This window comes from Onthophagus taurus, chromosome 6 (genome assembly GCF_036711975.1).
Source record: "Onthophagus taurus isolate NC chromosome 6, IU_Otau_3.0, whole genome shotgun sequence".
NCBI lineage: Eukaryota > Metazoa > Arthropoda > Insecta > Coleoptera > Scarabaeidae > Onthophagus > Onthophagus taurus.
The window spans coordinates 31,716,281-31,729,770 of NC_091971.1; the positions used below are offsets into that span (position 1 = coordinate 31,716,281).

At 33.7% G+C, this 13,490-nt stretch overlaps 3 protein-coding genes across 3 annotated transcripts; 1 reads left to right on the forward strand and 2 right to left on the reverse strand.

Annotated features, from left to right (window-relative positions):
- Window positions 1-285: 285 nt before the first annotated feature.
- On the reverse strand, window positions 286-1,347 carry LOC139430195 (histone-lysine N-methyltransferase SETMAR-like). The gene has a single exon (XM_071196859.1). It carries the CDS (start codon window positions 1,345-1,347, stop codon window positions 286-288), a length of 1,062 nt encoding a protein of 353 aa, XP_071052960.1.
- Window positions 1,348-1,930: 583 nt separating this feature from the next.
- Window positions 1,931-3,437, forward strand: LOC111421937 (putative nuclease HARBI1). Its single transcript, XM_071196860.1, has 3 exons — window positions 1,931-1,940; window positions 2,687-2,817; window positions 2,898-3,437. The coding sequence occupies exons 1-3, from the start codon at window positions 1,931-1,933 to the stop codon at window positions 3,435-3,437; spliced, it is 681 nt and encodes a 226-aa protein (XP_071052961.1).
- An 8,326-nt stretch (window positions 3,438-11,763) lies between these two features.
- LOC111421049 (piggyBac transposable element-derived protein 4-like) lies at window positions 11,764-12,777 on the reverse strand. The gene has a single exon (XM_023054164.2). The coding sequence runs from the start codon at window positions 12,775-12,777 to the stop codon at window positions 11,764-11,766; it is 1,014 nt and encodes a 337-aa protein (XP_022909932.2).
- Between the last annotated feature and the right edge of the window lie 713 nt (window positions 12,778-13,490).

Below are 13,490 nucleotides of genomic sequence, written 5' to 3' on the forward strand. Positions count from 1 at the left end.
GTTATTTTAAATGGAACACCCCGTATTTTTCTAAGGTTTCGGATAGCCTTATTAATTCTCTTTTATTTTTGTTAAGCATATGATATATCTAATACGTGTACTTTTTGAGAAAATTAGACTGTTTTAAAAATGTCAGTATAAACGTGATTTATTTACAAAATGTAGGCTATGGAACAACATTTTTGAACATATAAGTAAGTTTATGTCGAAAAAGATATAGGTGCAATACACAATATTAAAAAAAATACAATGAAGAATTAAGCAACAACCATTAACAAAACAAAATTAAAGTAAATGTTCAATATAGCCTCCTTGTTGTTGAACACAAGTTTCAATTCGTCTAAGAAATGAAACATTAACGTTCTGCAACATGTTTACGTTTATTGTTTCAAACGCATCGCGAATACGATTCATCATATTTGCTTTCGTCGTTGGTGGTTCTTCATATACCAAGCTTTTTACATATCCCCACAAAAAAAAATCTAATTTTGTCAAATCCGGAGAACGTGGTGGCCATCTAACAGGACCTCCTCTGCCTACCCACCGATCAACAAAAATTCTGTCTAAATGTCTTCTAACTATCCTACTATAGTGAGGTGGCGCACCGTCGTGCTGAAACCACATTCTTTGCCGAACGTTTAGTGGAACATCTCCTAAAAGTGCTGGCAGGTGATTTTCCAAAAAATTCCAATAAGATTCTCCGTTAACGTTTCCCTCGAAAAAATACGGCCCGATCAAACAAGATCCTACTATCCCTGCCCAGACATTTACAGACCATCGATGTTGGTGGTCTACTGGTCGTATAAAATGAGGATTGATAGTATCATAATAATGAAAGTTATGGCGGTTAACGTAGCCATTTTTGTGAAACGTTGCCTCATCGCTGAATAATAGATAATCAAAAAAATTATACTCTTGTTGAACTTTTTCTAATGCCCATTCCGAAAATTCTAGCCTTTTCTGGAAATCAGTTGCATCAAGTTCTTGTACTAATTGAATATGGTATGGATGAAATTTATATTTTCGTAAGATTCTTGAAACAGACGTTTGGCTGACGTTAAGCTCATTGCTTATTTTGCGTGTACTAGTGTGCGGGTTTTCAACTACCTTTAATAATACAGAAAGTTCGTTCTCTTCCCGAGTGGTTCGTTTCTCGCGATCTTTTTTTTCGTATTTGACGTGTCCTGTTCTTTCAAACCTTTCTTGAAGGTTTTCAAATGCTTCAACCCTAGGATGCCTACGCTCTGGAAATTGTTGAGCGTAAAGTCTAGAGGCAAGAAATGGATTTCGCTCTCCCGCACCCAAGAAATATACCATATCAATAAGTTCTTCTTGACTAAAATTCATTTTAATCAAACAACAGATTTTGGAAACACGTTATGAACAAACAAAGAGAAATCAAAACTTAATTGTTTGACACTTCGTATTGCTATAAAAATCTTTTCAAAGCCTACTTTTTTTTAATAAATCACGTTTATGCCGACATTTTTAAAGCAGTCTAATTTTCTCAAAAAGTACACGTATTAGAGATACCATATGCTTAACAAAAATGAAAGATAATTAATAAGGCTATCCGAAACCTTAGAAAAATACGGGGTGTTCCATTTAAAATAACAAAGTTATGGTTCTCCAAACATTGCATAAATTAATCGCTTTTGCTAAACACCCTGTACAATGATATCCAATAGTATGAACAGTGTTCGAAAGACCCAAGCTTTGTTTATCGACACCCCAAATTGCAATCTTCAATATTCAATATTAATGCAGATAACGAATTTTAAGTGACCACCTGAATTTTCAAACTTTTTCACAAAAAAAATAATAACTTGGCAACCTTGCATTCAAAATTTAAAAACAAGATATGCAGTCGTAGCATTTAAGACAGCAAATCAGAATATGTAAAAAAATACATAGCGTTCCATTTAAAAAAATGAAGTTGAGTATGGTCCTGGAATAGTGAAACACCCTGTATAGCTGAAAATAATTTTAATCGATACAGCTTTGATGGTAATATATGATGGCATAAAAACATTTCTTTTATTTTCAATAGTATAGCCACTATCTTCCGTCCCCGCACTATTGACTCACCCTGTATATCTACGTGTACTTACATGTGTATACATGAATATTTTTCTACGATTACATATAATATAGATATTCTTTCTTCAGTTTCAATTGTGGTTGTTAGTTATTTGTTCTCACTCGTTTCTGTAACTCTAAGTTCGGACTTGATTAGGGTGTGGTCAAGTACGTTCGTAAAGGTTTTATATAAGTCCGTGGCGCCCATTAACATCTTTGAATATTATTTTAAACCCACGCCGTCTCCACTGTCTAAAGGCTGGCTGAGGTAAGTAAACCTTTACGCAACCTTGACGTCGTCTTGGTGTTTTGTTTGCCTTTTTGTTTGTTTAAAAAGAAGTGCCACACGATCAGGGACCGGATCTGTGAACTGCAAACCATACCTTGTGCGGAACGCTCTCTGAGTGTTTGTAACGGAACCCCCCACGCCTCTGTCGCCATCGATGCCCCTTCCACGATTTTTTGAAAAGTAGGAGAACCAATTGCCGCACCCTGTATAATAAACACACCATGGATTAAAATAAATGATTCTAATAGAATCATAATCATCTAGCGTAGATTTTGAAACAAGTTCTAATATGTTTACTTAATACTTTTAACAATGCAGTATCTGGTTTAAGTGGAACAAATGGATTTCCTGGAGTGATTGGGGCAATTGACGGAAGTCACATCAAAATTGACAAGCCAAAGAACGACCCCGACTCATATTTAAATAGAAAACATTATTTCTCGATTCAGGTAAGAAATAATTTATATTGAAATAGGAATATAGTAAATATATATAGTCTTGTATCTGTTACATACAAAATATTTTGTAGATGCAAGTTGTTTGTGATCATACTCGCAAAATAAGGGCCATATTTATTGGATATCCAGGCTCCGTTCATGATAGCAGAGTGTTCAGAACATCACCATTGTCGGAAACATTAGCAGAAAAATGTGGAGAATTGTACTTATTGGGCGATAGTGGATACCCCTGTCAACGACATCTGTTAACGCCCTTTAAAGATAGATGTCAGCTGACTGAAAACCAACGTAATTTTAACGTTAAGTTATCTTCAAATAGATATGTAATTGAACATTGTTTTGGTTTACTGAAGCAAAGATTTCGACAATTATTTCATCTCAAACTTAAGGATATTTCACTAATTGCAAATTTTATAAGAGCTTGTTGTGTTTTGCACAACTTAGCAGTAGACAATGATTTACTTGTATTGGATGATGTTGAAGATGAAGTAAATAATGACATTGCAGTTCAAGCTGTAGGCAATATAGCCAACAATGAGGAGGATGAAGCTGACAATGGAGATGGAATTCAACATAGAAATTTTATAGCAAATAATGTTTTAACTAGGTAGTCAACCAGGAGGTTTAGAATAACGATTTTTGTTTCTAATTACATTTTTCTTCAATTAGATCATTTGCCCTTCTTCTCTCTAATAATTTTTGGTCCTCCAGTTGCATTTTTCTATCAAGAGCTTGCATCTCCAACTGAATTTTTTCCTCGTAATACCTTCTGCGGTCTGTACGCATCTCTTCTAAAATTTCATTTTTTTGGATTATACTTTTTCTCCTTTTTGAGTTTATTGGATTGTGTAGTAAATTATTTTTTTTAGGCGCCCTTTTGGGTATGATCTCTTTTTGGGTATCATCTTTTCTTCTAAGTTCATTGATGGTTTCATCAATGGGTTGTGGTTCTTCTTCTACATTTTCAAATGGTTGTTCAATGATTTGGTCACTGGTTTGTGATGGATATTATTTTGCGTTACTGGATAGCAGGATTTCGGGATGAATGTTTTTCTTCTTTCCAAACACTTCATTCATTTCCGTTTCAAATTCGAAACATTTCCTTCCCCTACCGGTTTTATGTGCATTGTCAATAAACTTTTTGTAGTTCCGTTCCAATACTCGCCATCTGTTATCGCAATTATTAGCTGACACATTCAGCTTATAATTTTTATTTAATTCTTCAGGAATCAACTCCCACATCTTTTTTAAATTTCTAATTTCTATCCCACCCACTTTATGTCTGTATTTTTTATACAAATCGATCATTAATTTTGTGGAATTAACTGTCCAGATTTTATATTCTTGTTGTTGCAAGTCTTGTAGAATTACGGAAGAATTGTCTAAAAGGACAAACAAATATCAATATTATTACACAGCAAAATTGCCTAACATACTTCTTTAATGATTAATCCAAATATTCAGATGACATCTTATTTATTAATTTTAACTAGATTTTATTTCATTAGTGTGCCTACTTCCGTAGTAAACGTTTAGTTTATAATTAATAAATTGCTATAATTACCTGGCAATACATCCATTTCGTATAACGCGTATTATAACCAAGTCACCAAGCCACAACTAACTGATACTCACTTAAAGTTAGGTTATGTCACCGGAGATTTGTTTTCATATTTTTACTGTTCGAGCTGTGACAAATATCGTACTAGTTCGCAATTAATCGTTACATGCGCATGCGCATTCATGAATGCACTAATTTGTCATAAACTTATACCTAATTCTCTGCTCGAACAAACCTAATATGACACGCAGTGTCCAACACTTTTGTCTGCTACACCTTCAATAACATTTGAAGGGTCTATTAGACCCTTCAAATGGTAGCTGATATTCTCCACCACTATAACTTTCGGAAAAATTTCAAAAGAAAGTTGACATGCCGTGAAGGTTTCAAAAATGATATATGCGTAAGTTACAGCCTAACACAGCCGGTACTTTCATAGTTTTGTCTCCACAGCAACTGTTGACCGCCACAGGTTTAAGGAATTCTTGCAGAAGTTGCTCGAACAAGTGCTGAGTATAGGTGTTTGCCGGTAATAATAGTAATTTATTTTGTGTTTCGGTAATGTTTTTTAAACATGTGTTACATTTGGTAACTACCTTTAATGATGATGGAAGGTAATTGTCAATATTGTCTAGTAACTGGGAAATCGTCATCAACATATTATCAGTTTTCTTAACTAGCGTTTGGAAGGAGGTACTATCACAGTACGAATGGCAAAGAAGTATCTGTATTAAGCTGTCAAAGGTGCAAGTATTACTTATTACTACTTTACGATTTTCAATATTTTGTGGTCTTAACATTAACTGATTTTCGTTTTTTCGAACACCAATCGAAAGTTGTGTGCTCAGCGCATTCATGTCCATGTGGGACCATTCGCTTTATGGGTTTAAATATGAATACATTTTTCTTTCGTTGAGAGGTGCTTGGTTACTCCCATTTTCGTGTTCGTCCCGTTCGCTCAACGATTCATTTTTGAACTCCTGTGCTGGTGATTGTTTTGCGGAAGCTATTTTAATTGAGCCATCCAGGCATTTAATATGTTCAAACACAAATCTGCTTGGAGGAGTCTTGTATCTACGTCACCCATTTTTACACTATTCAATAATGATACTTCATAATGTAATATTACAGATAAATGCTGTATCAAATAGGCTTTCTTTAAAAAAATAATAATAACAACAATAATCATAATAAGCTTTATTACAGATTATAAATTACATAAGCTAAACGTTGACAACAAAACTACAGTCAGTATGGCGCCATTAGGCTGTGACGTTTAGACGACGATCTGCGCAGAACGGTTGAAAAATCGAATCCTTTCGGTTCTACCTTATATTCTTATACCATGGTGCAACCCTTGATTTTGCGAAAATCAAATGACTGCCCCTGTCGACACCACAGGCACGAATATAAATGCACTCCCGTATGCTTTCGTTGATACGTCCGAAAATCTATGCAACTCTAATGGCCTTGAATACTGAAGCAATATATGCCGCGGAACAAGAATTGAATTAAGATAAGGTACCTGTTCACGGAATTTAACATAACTTGTATGGATATGATTTCGCTTCATCCCAATTTAAGCCTGCTTTTCATATTTGTTGCAAAATGATTATTACGTTTATGATTACTGAATACAACAACCTAAGTGGATCAAACACTTGTGCAATATCGGATAAAATCGTGCGTTTATTGATATTATAATAGGTATCTTCACTGATTTGATATCTATATTATACTATAGCAGGTGTAGAAGCATTATTCCATATTAGTTGAACACCGTATTAATAAAATTATGTATCCTACCTGTGAGATAGCTTGAGGTGATAGGACGGCCGACTCCGTAAACTATTAGTTTAGCGGTATCTTATAGCTAGCTTATCTAATAGATGCCAACGGTTTGGTAGTAAATGGCCTTAATAGTTTAGTGAACATATCTGCTATCTGCTCGTTAGTCTTAATTAGTACTATTTTAATAATATTATTATGACCTATTATCTTCATACAATAATGTCGGGTCATCACATGTTGTTAATTTGAAATCTATAATAAGTTTTCGTAACCAACAAGCCTCTGCCACTGCTAAACTCAATGCTACATACTCAGACTCCGTTGATAAGATTGATACATTTTGTTGTTTTTTACTCAACCACGAGTAACGGTACAACCAAACATTTTAAAAACATAGCCTGTGGTCGATTTACGATCAATTGTATCTCCCACCCAATACGAATCTACATAACCGCACAACACATAATCGTTTTCTGGTCTCAAAACTATATATCTCAAAATTCTCTTCAATGATTTATACAAATTCACATTTGGTCTATGCTAGAAACGACTTAACAAACTAACGATTTGGCACAAATCGGGTCTAGTTCCTAATGCTGCGTACATTAAACTTCCGATTATTTTTCTACAAATATTTTGCATTTTTCGATCATCTTTATCACCATTTAAGTTTTCATAGTTAACATTATTTTCTAACGGTGTATTTACAGATTTACATTCTTCCATTTTTAATCTTTTTAATACATTTTTTAAGTAATTTCCCTGACTCAGTTCGATAACATCACTATTTCTACGTATTGTGAATGAATTTTACGGTACTACGATTGTGAATGGTTTAATTCATTTCCTCAACAAATACGTTCCGACCCCTGCCCGTTTTACTATTGTTATCTACATATTTTTTATAATTTCTTTCAATTACTCGCCATCTGTTTTCACAGTGGCTTGGAGTAAAACATAATTGATATTCAGATGTAAATAGTTCTGATATGGTTATTGAAATAAGAAAAAGAAGAATTGAATTGTACGTCACTATATCGAATTGAATTGTTGTTAAATGAATGTTTTGAAAATTTGGAATATCTACACCGTCCGTAATTTCTATTTCATTGTCAACAATGTCACTATTTTCCTTAAGTATGAATGAACAACTTAAAATGGATGTATTGTCTAACGTAATTGCGTTTTCATTTTCGGCACCTTTAATATTAGCATGGAATAATAATTTTTTGTACCACCCTTCAAATTGTCTAGCTGCAGTCGGATTATTGTAAAATCCTCCTCGTTGTGTCATTGCATTAAAAAAATTTTCTAAGCGGTCTTGTGATAACTTATATGTTAAATTAAATTTTAATGTACATTTATTTTGTACATATTTGCTATACATTAATTTTAAACTTTCAATACATATTTTAACTTTTAACGGCTTTTGTATCTTTAAACCAGTAATATATTAATTAACTCAAATATGGCTGAAGCGTTTCGATGACTAATACTACGCTTAAATGTATTTTTACTAATGATCTGGAATTTAATATATCAAATAAATTATTAATTATTTCGCAAAATTCAGCGGTTGCATTAAGTTTTTAAACTTCTTTAAATTAGAATATTTCTTTAGATATTTTTATATATTATTACTTAACATTATAATTAGCCATAATACACCATATCCGCCATCTCTTCCTTGGAGTAATTAATAAGAGCTTAATAATTAATAAAAGTAAAATAATAATTTCACAAATTATTATTTTTTTGATTAGACAAACAAAAATTACAAAACAAAACAAATTAAAATTCATGATAACAATATCAACTTATGAAACTAAATCATTGAATATCTTGAAAATGGTCCATTTTCGGATCTATGTTTATCTCTTTGCGGTACGTAAATATCCCGACAAAAATAACCTTAAAGGTACAAGAAAAAAAATTTTTTTGAACACGCTATTTTTTGTTAATATGTGTTTATTCATTTATAAAATTAACATCTAACATATATTTTTTTTTTCAAACTGATTACATGAAAGAAAAAAATAGGTGGGTTATTTCTTGTCCCACTATACAGAATCTTCATTTTTTGACTTTTCTGTGGTATGTTTGAAAACATAGTTTTTGCGCACTTAAACATAAGGGCACCTTGCAAACTGAACACATCCAATTGGTACGCAGCTCTGCTTGTTTTGTACTGCATAGGGCACATCTTCGTCTTGTCGTTCGAAGTGGCTGATGTTTACTTCCTTCTAAACGGACAGTCTCGGGTTGGCAAAGCTTGTGCTTTTTTACAGGAATGGATATATCGACGGGTAGTGAAAAACTTTCCACGAATTTGTGAGCAACTAATTGATCTATTATTTCTCTTCTAAAATTCTTCAATGATATTCTCTGACTTCCTAATAGTTTATATATGACGTATGCATTTACAACCGCTGCATCCAAAAAGAAAAAGAAAATACCATGCCACCATTTCTTGCTTTTTCTATCTATATTATATACTGATTTCATTTGGTCGAATTTATCTACCGCATTCATATATTTATTATAGTCAATAATAGCCTTTGGGCACGATATTGTACCAACGGTTCCATCTCGTAGTTTTCTATTCACTTCTGTGAAATCTTCTCTATTATGGAAATTTGAAATAAGATGCACGGATCTATTATCTTTCCACTTATATACCGATAAACCAGTATTGTTAGAAAAAGAGTCACAATCACCTCTTTTCATTTTTTTATCTGGAGTAAAAGTTGGAAGATACTTTCTTCTTATATTCACGGTTCCACAAGCATAAATGCCATTTTCAAGAAGATCTTGCATGAGTGGGACACTGGAGAAGTAATTATCAAAAAAAACCTTGTGATGTTTACCTACTAGGTCTGTGGTAAATGTTTTAACAACTTTGAATCCTAAATTTTTCTCGATCTTGTTATCTAATTTGCCCATGTAAATATCAAAATCTAAGCAATAACCAGATTCGTCCGCAAGCATCCATACCTTATAACCCCTTTTCACGGGTTTTTTGGGTAAGTATTGTTTCAAACTAGACCTGCCTTTAAATTTTATCATTGACTCATCAACCGACAGATGCTCTTGAGGATAAAAGCATTTTTTTAAATTTTCTTTCAGCATATTTAGAAAAGGACGAACCTTATAGAGTTTATCAAATTGTGAGCTCTGTCTAGGGGGCAACATATTATTATCATTCAAATGTATATTTGAAAGAAGCCATTCAAAACGATGAAGTGTGCATAATTTGCTGATATACGAATCATGTAAATCTGGAGCCGTGGACCAATGATCCCTGTAGCTAGGTAAACTTTTAATACCCATCAGTAAATTAATTCCAATGAACGTCTTTATTTCATCTAGATCCGTTTTCTTATAAGTTTTGCCAGTTATTTGATAATTTTGTTCAGCATATAAGTTTGTTTGAAAGACAATGTAATTCAGTATATCATCAGAAAATAATAAATTAAAAATATATATCGTAAGGTGTGGCATCTGGCATGTCTCTTATAAATTGTGGAATACCGGCTGTTTCAGTAAAATTTGTAAGAAGATTTTGCTTTGAATCTTTTTTCCACGTCATAGAAGTTACATCTCTGCTACACACTAACCTGTTTAGTGGTACATCATCATCGCTAGACCATACTGAATCATTATCATCGTCAAGAAATTCCACATTAGACTCATCTACACGAAAATCAGTTTCAAGCTCAACAGTATCTTGATAATTTTCATCTTGAATTTCGAAATCGCTGTCATTATTTGAATCAATATCCGACGGAATACTTGCAAAATCTTCATTACCAATATTTTCCAGTTCTCGATAAAACTCATCTTGAGTCATACCAACTAATTTGAAAGGCAATGTTTCTCGACGCGCCATCTTAAGATAAACTAGTGGTATGGTGGGTTAAAAATTAAACCTTAAAAGAAAATTAAACTATTTTAAGATATCACAGAAGCAAATAAACAGTAAATAAATAGACGCTAACCTTAGACTCTATAGATGTTAGTTTTAATCAGTTATTCTATTATTTTTCAATTTACATTCTGTAAATATAAAGGCAATTTGTCAAACTTACCTACATGGAAAGCACGTGGTCGATGTACCAACTAACACAGCAAATTCAGAAAATGGCGGTTGCTCCTACCAGATTTGGATTTGTGCAGTCGTTGCGTAGGTGTATTACCAGTGGGACTAAATCTGAACCGATGTACGTGACAGTTACAACCATTTTTCAAAGTGGGTTAAATTTTGTCCCAGCATACGATAAAGGTCTATTTTTAAGTGGGTTAAATGGTAACCCGGAGTAACTCAAAGAGTTAAGGGAGGAAGCGCACACGCGCAATATCGTCGGGGATAAATGCGGTCTAAACAACATGTGTATGACGAATTTCCTTCTGTACGTCGCAGTGCAATGGAGTACGGTACGGTTCAAGCTTCATTCCAAGGGCTGTTCGTTTCTGTTTTCGATTAATCTATTCACGATCGTTTTTGAAAATGAGTTGATGACTAATTATACGATCTCGAAAATGTTAATAGAAAACTATACTTGCTTTTTTGTCCAGAATGTACACTTAGAACTTTAATGAAAACTAAACTTGTGAAAGAAATTGTTGAACAGAAACGCACTAAAGTTCATTGTAAAACTCATCTTTATTTTCTGTGTCATATCAACAAATCGAAGAAAACGAGTACTGGTTTTTTTCTACTTGCGGGCGGAACGAACACATACAAAAATTTCGGCACGAAAATAAAACGAAAATGTACAATCTACAGGGTGATTCACATAAGAACCGACACAGAACATGGACATGTACAGGACAATAAATTAAGACGATTTAACACAACTTATCTCTAGATTATTACCTGATTTCATGTGGAATTTAATTCTAAAACTTTTTCTACTCTTATTATTTTTTAAGAAACATTGTCGTTTTCATAAAAAATTCAAATAACTAAAGACACGAATTTCGTTAATGCTACTTAACCCGACGGTAGTCGCGCGTTAGTTATACGAAAATGTGGTCGCGCTGGGTCTAGTAGACCCAATACTCGTATTTACAGAATTTTAAAAGTAGGATATCTTTTTATGGTTTGAATATTGTTGAATAATGCAGCTATAAATAATTATACACATAAATAAAAGATTTATTGATTACAAATAATTTTTATATAAAAAACTTGATAATAAATTAATATGTATCATAATCAGAGTTTTTATTGTCAGCGACAGTATTTTTGTTGGTACAGGTGTTGCAACGAATGCATGTGTGTTTGAGGCATAAATACTTGAAACATTCGCTACAAAAGTAGCTTGTTTTACTATCGGAACCAACACACTCCTCACAGCGTTTCCGTTTTCCGCTTACGGGGCATTCACGTCGATCTTGTTGAATTCCAGTAGCATCTTGTCGGTATTGCCGAACAGCACGGGGCAAATTTTTCAATGTCGCCCTGTATTTTTGATGTTCACTGGTAAGGTCGCGTGCTAGATGTAGCAAATATTTTCGTCTGATCAAATCTACAGCAGGATTATTTGCACAGAATATTATGTGGGAGTTTATACCTGCTGTATTCAAAACGGATAACTGGTGAACCAATTATCGGTTGTAACATTCCTGCCTGTTTTAGAAATTGGTTCAATCAAACGTAATACTACATTTTTTGGGTCATTAGGCACTTGGTAAGGCCCCGGAGGTTGTTGACCAACATATACTTCTTGGTTGAAAGTATAGTACGTTTTTGCATCTGCTAAAGCGAAAATTTTTATACCATATTTACTTGGCTTCGATGGTATATACTGTCTAAAGCCACAACGTCCTCTAAATGCTTCCAGCTTTTCATCAACTGCGGTAAATTCGGATATTGTATAGTGTTGTTGACAATTTTTTACAAATGAATCAAAAATTTCTCGAATAGGAGCCAATTTATCGTACTGTTTACGTTCTTCCCTTGTATTTTTGTCATCGGTTCGAATTACTCGTAAAAGAAACCGAAAACGTTGCAGTGACATTGTCATCCAAAACATGTCGATTCCTGTTCCATCTCGATTCCATAAGTCTTCTGTATTCATTCTACTGCTTTTATGAATACCTGCTAAGTATATCAATCCTATCAGAGCTTTCATTTCAACTAAGTTAGTGTACTTGGCATCTCTAGATCTTGCGTAATTATTGGATATGGACTCTATAGATTTATTAGTATTTTCTACAATACTGGTTAGCATAGAATCATCAAAAAACAGTTGCCAACATTGAAATGGTGTTAGTGCAGATTTTGCAACTCCTTTTACTCCAGGTAGTTCACGTAAAATATTTGATTTTGATTTACGTACCCTTTGGGCGTAAGGTTGCTTATTCCATTTCGTAACGCCATCTTTCCCCATAAAAAACGGTTGTAGGCTTGATTCTCCATCTACATGTTCGTCGTTACTATCGCCCTCTTCTTCGCTATTGGAGTCGCCCCTTTCTTCAACAACATCTTCTTCGTTGTCTTCTTCGTCATCGTCGGGTAGTTCAGTCTTTTCATCTTCAATGTCTTCTGCCCAGAGACGCAACAGCCGTTCTTGCTCCTTCTCGTATGTATTCATACCTATAAAATGGGCCCTGTGCTTTTCGTTATGTATTGTAACATATTGGTACTTACCTGGTTGTTTATTTAGCGCGTTCAGAACGTTAGAATGCCATGCACACAAATTTAGTAAAATAATGCATTGATAACACTGAAACTGGTAAACTAAAACTTTTTAGGTTAGGTTAGGCGCAAAATATTACTGCGCGCGCACGAATGAACAACTTTCAATAGTTTCATAAGGACGATCAAGTTTGGTCGCGCCGGGTCTGACGTTAAATATTTATCGTAGGTCGAAATTACTTGTGGATTATTCAGCAACTACTAGTTTATCATTAAGCTTGGAATAATAAAAGAAGATAACCGAGGATACAAAACAGTTGAATCATTTATAGGCTTGTAACAGCTTTATAAAGCTTCACTGGGTCTAGTAGATCCGGCGCGACTACTGACGGGTTAAAATCATCGAAAATTCAGTAGTCGGCTGTGAAATTGTACGTCAAACTTGACAAATAGGTTATAAAACCTTGTCGTCAAATAACTTTAGAACCTATTTGTCAAGTTTGACGTACAATTTCATAGCCGACTACTGAATTTTCGCTTATTTTAAGCAACATTACGAAATACGTGGGTTTAATTATTTAAGTTTTCTATGAAAACGACAAAGTTTTTTAAAAAATAATAAGAGTAAGAAAAGTTTTAGAATTAAATTCCACATGAAATGAAGTAGTA

What these genes read in the sequence shown, in the direction of transcription:
- LOC111421937 (XM_071196860.1), top strand. An exon ending in AACATTATTTCTCGATTCAG is followed by an intron (nt 2,818 to 2,897) that starts GTAAGAAATAAT and finishes AATATTTTGTAG; the next exon opens with ATGCAAGTTGTTTGTGATCA.
- LOC139430195 (XM_071196859.1), bottom strand. Translation starts at nt 1,347, where the DNA reads ATGAATTTTAGTCAAGAAGAACTTATTGATATGGTATATTTCTTGGGT.
- LOC111421049 (XM_023054164.2), bottom strand. Translation starts at nt 12,777, where the DNA reads ATGAATACATACGAGAAGGAGCAAGAACGGCTGTTGCGTCTCTGGGCA.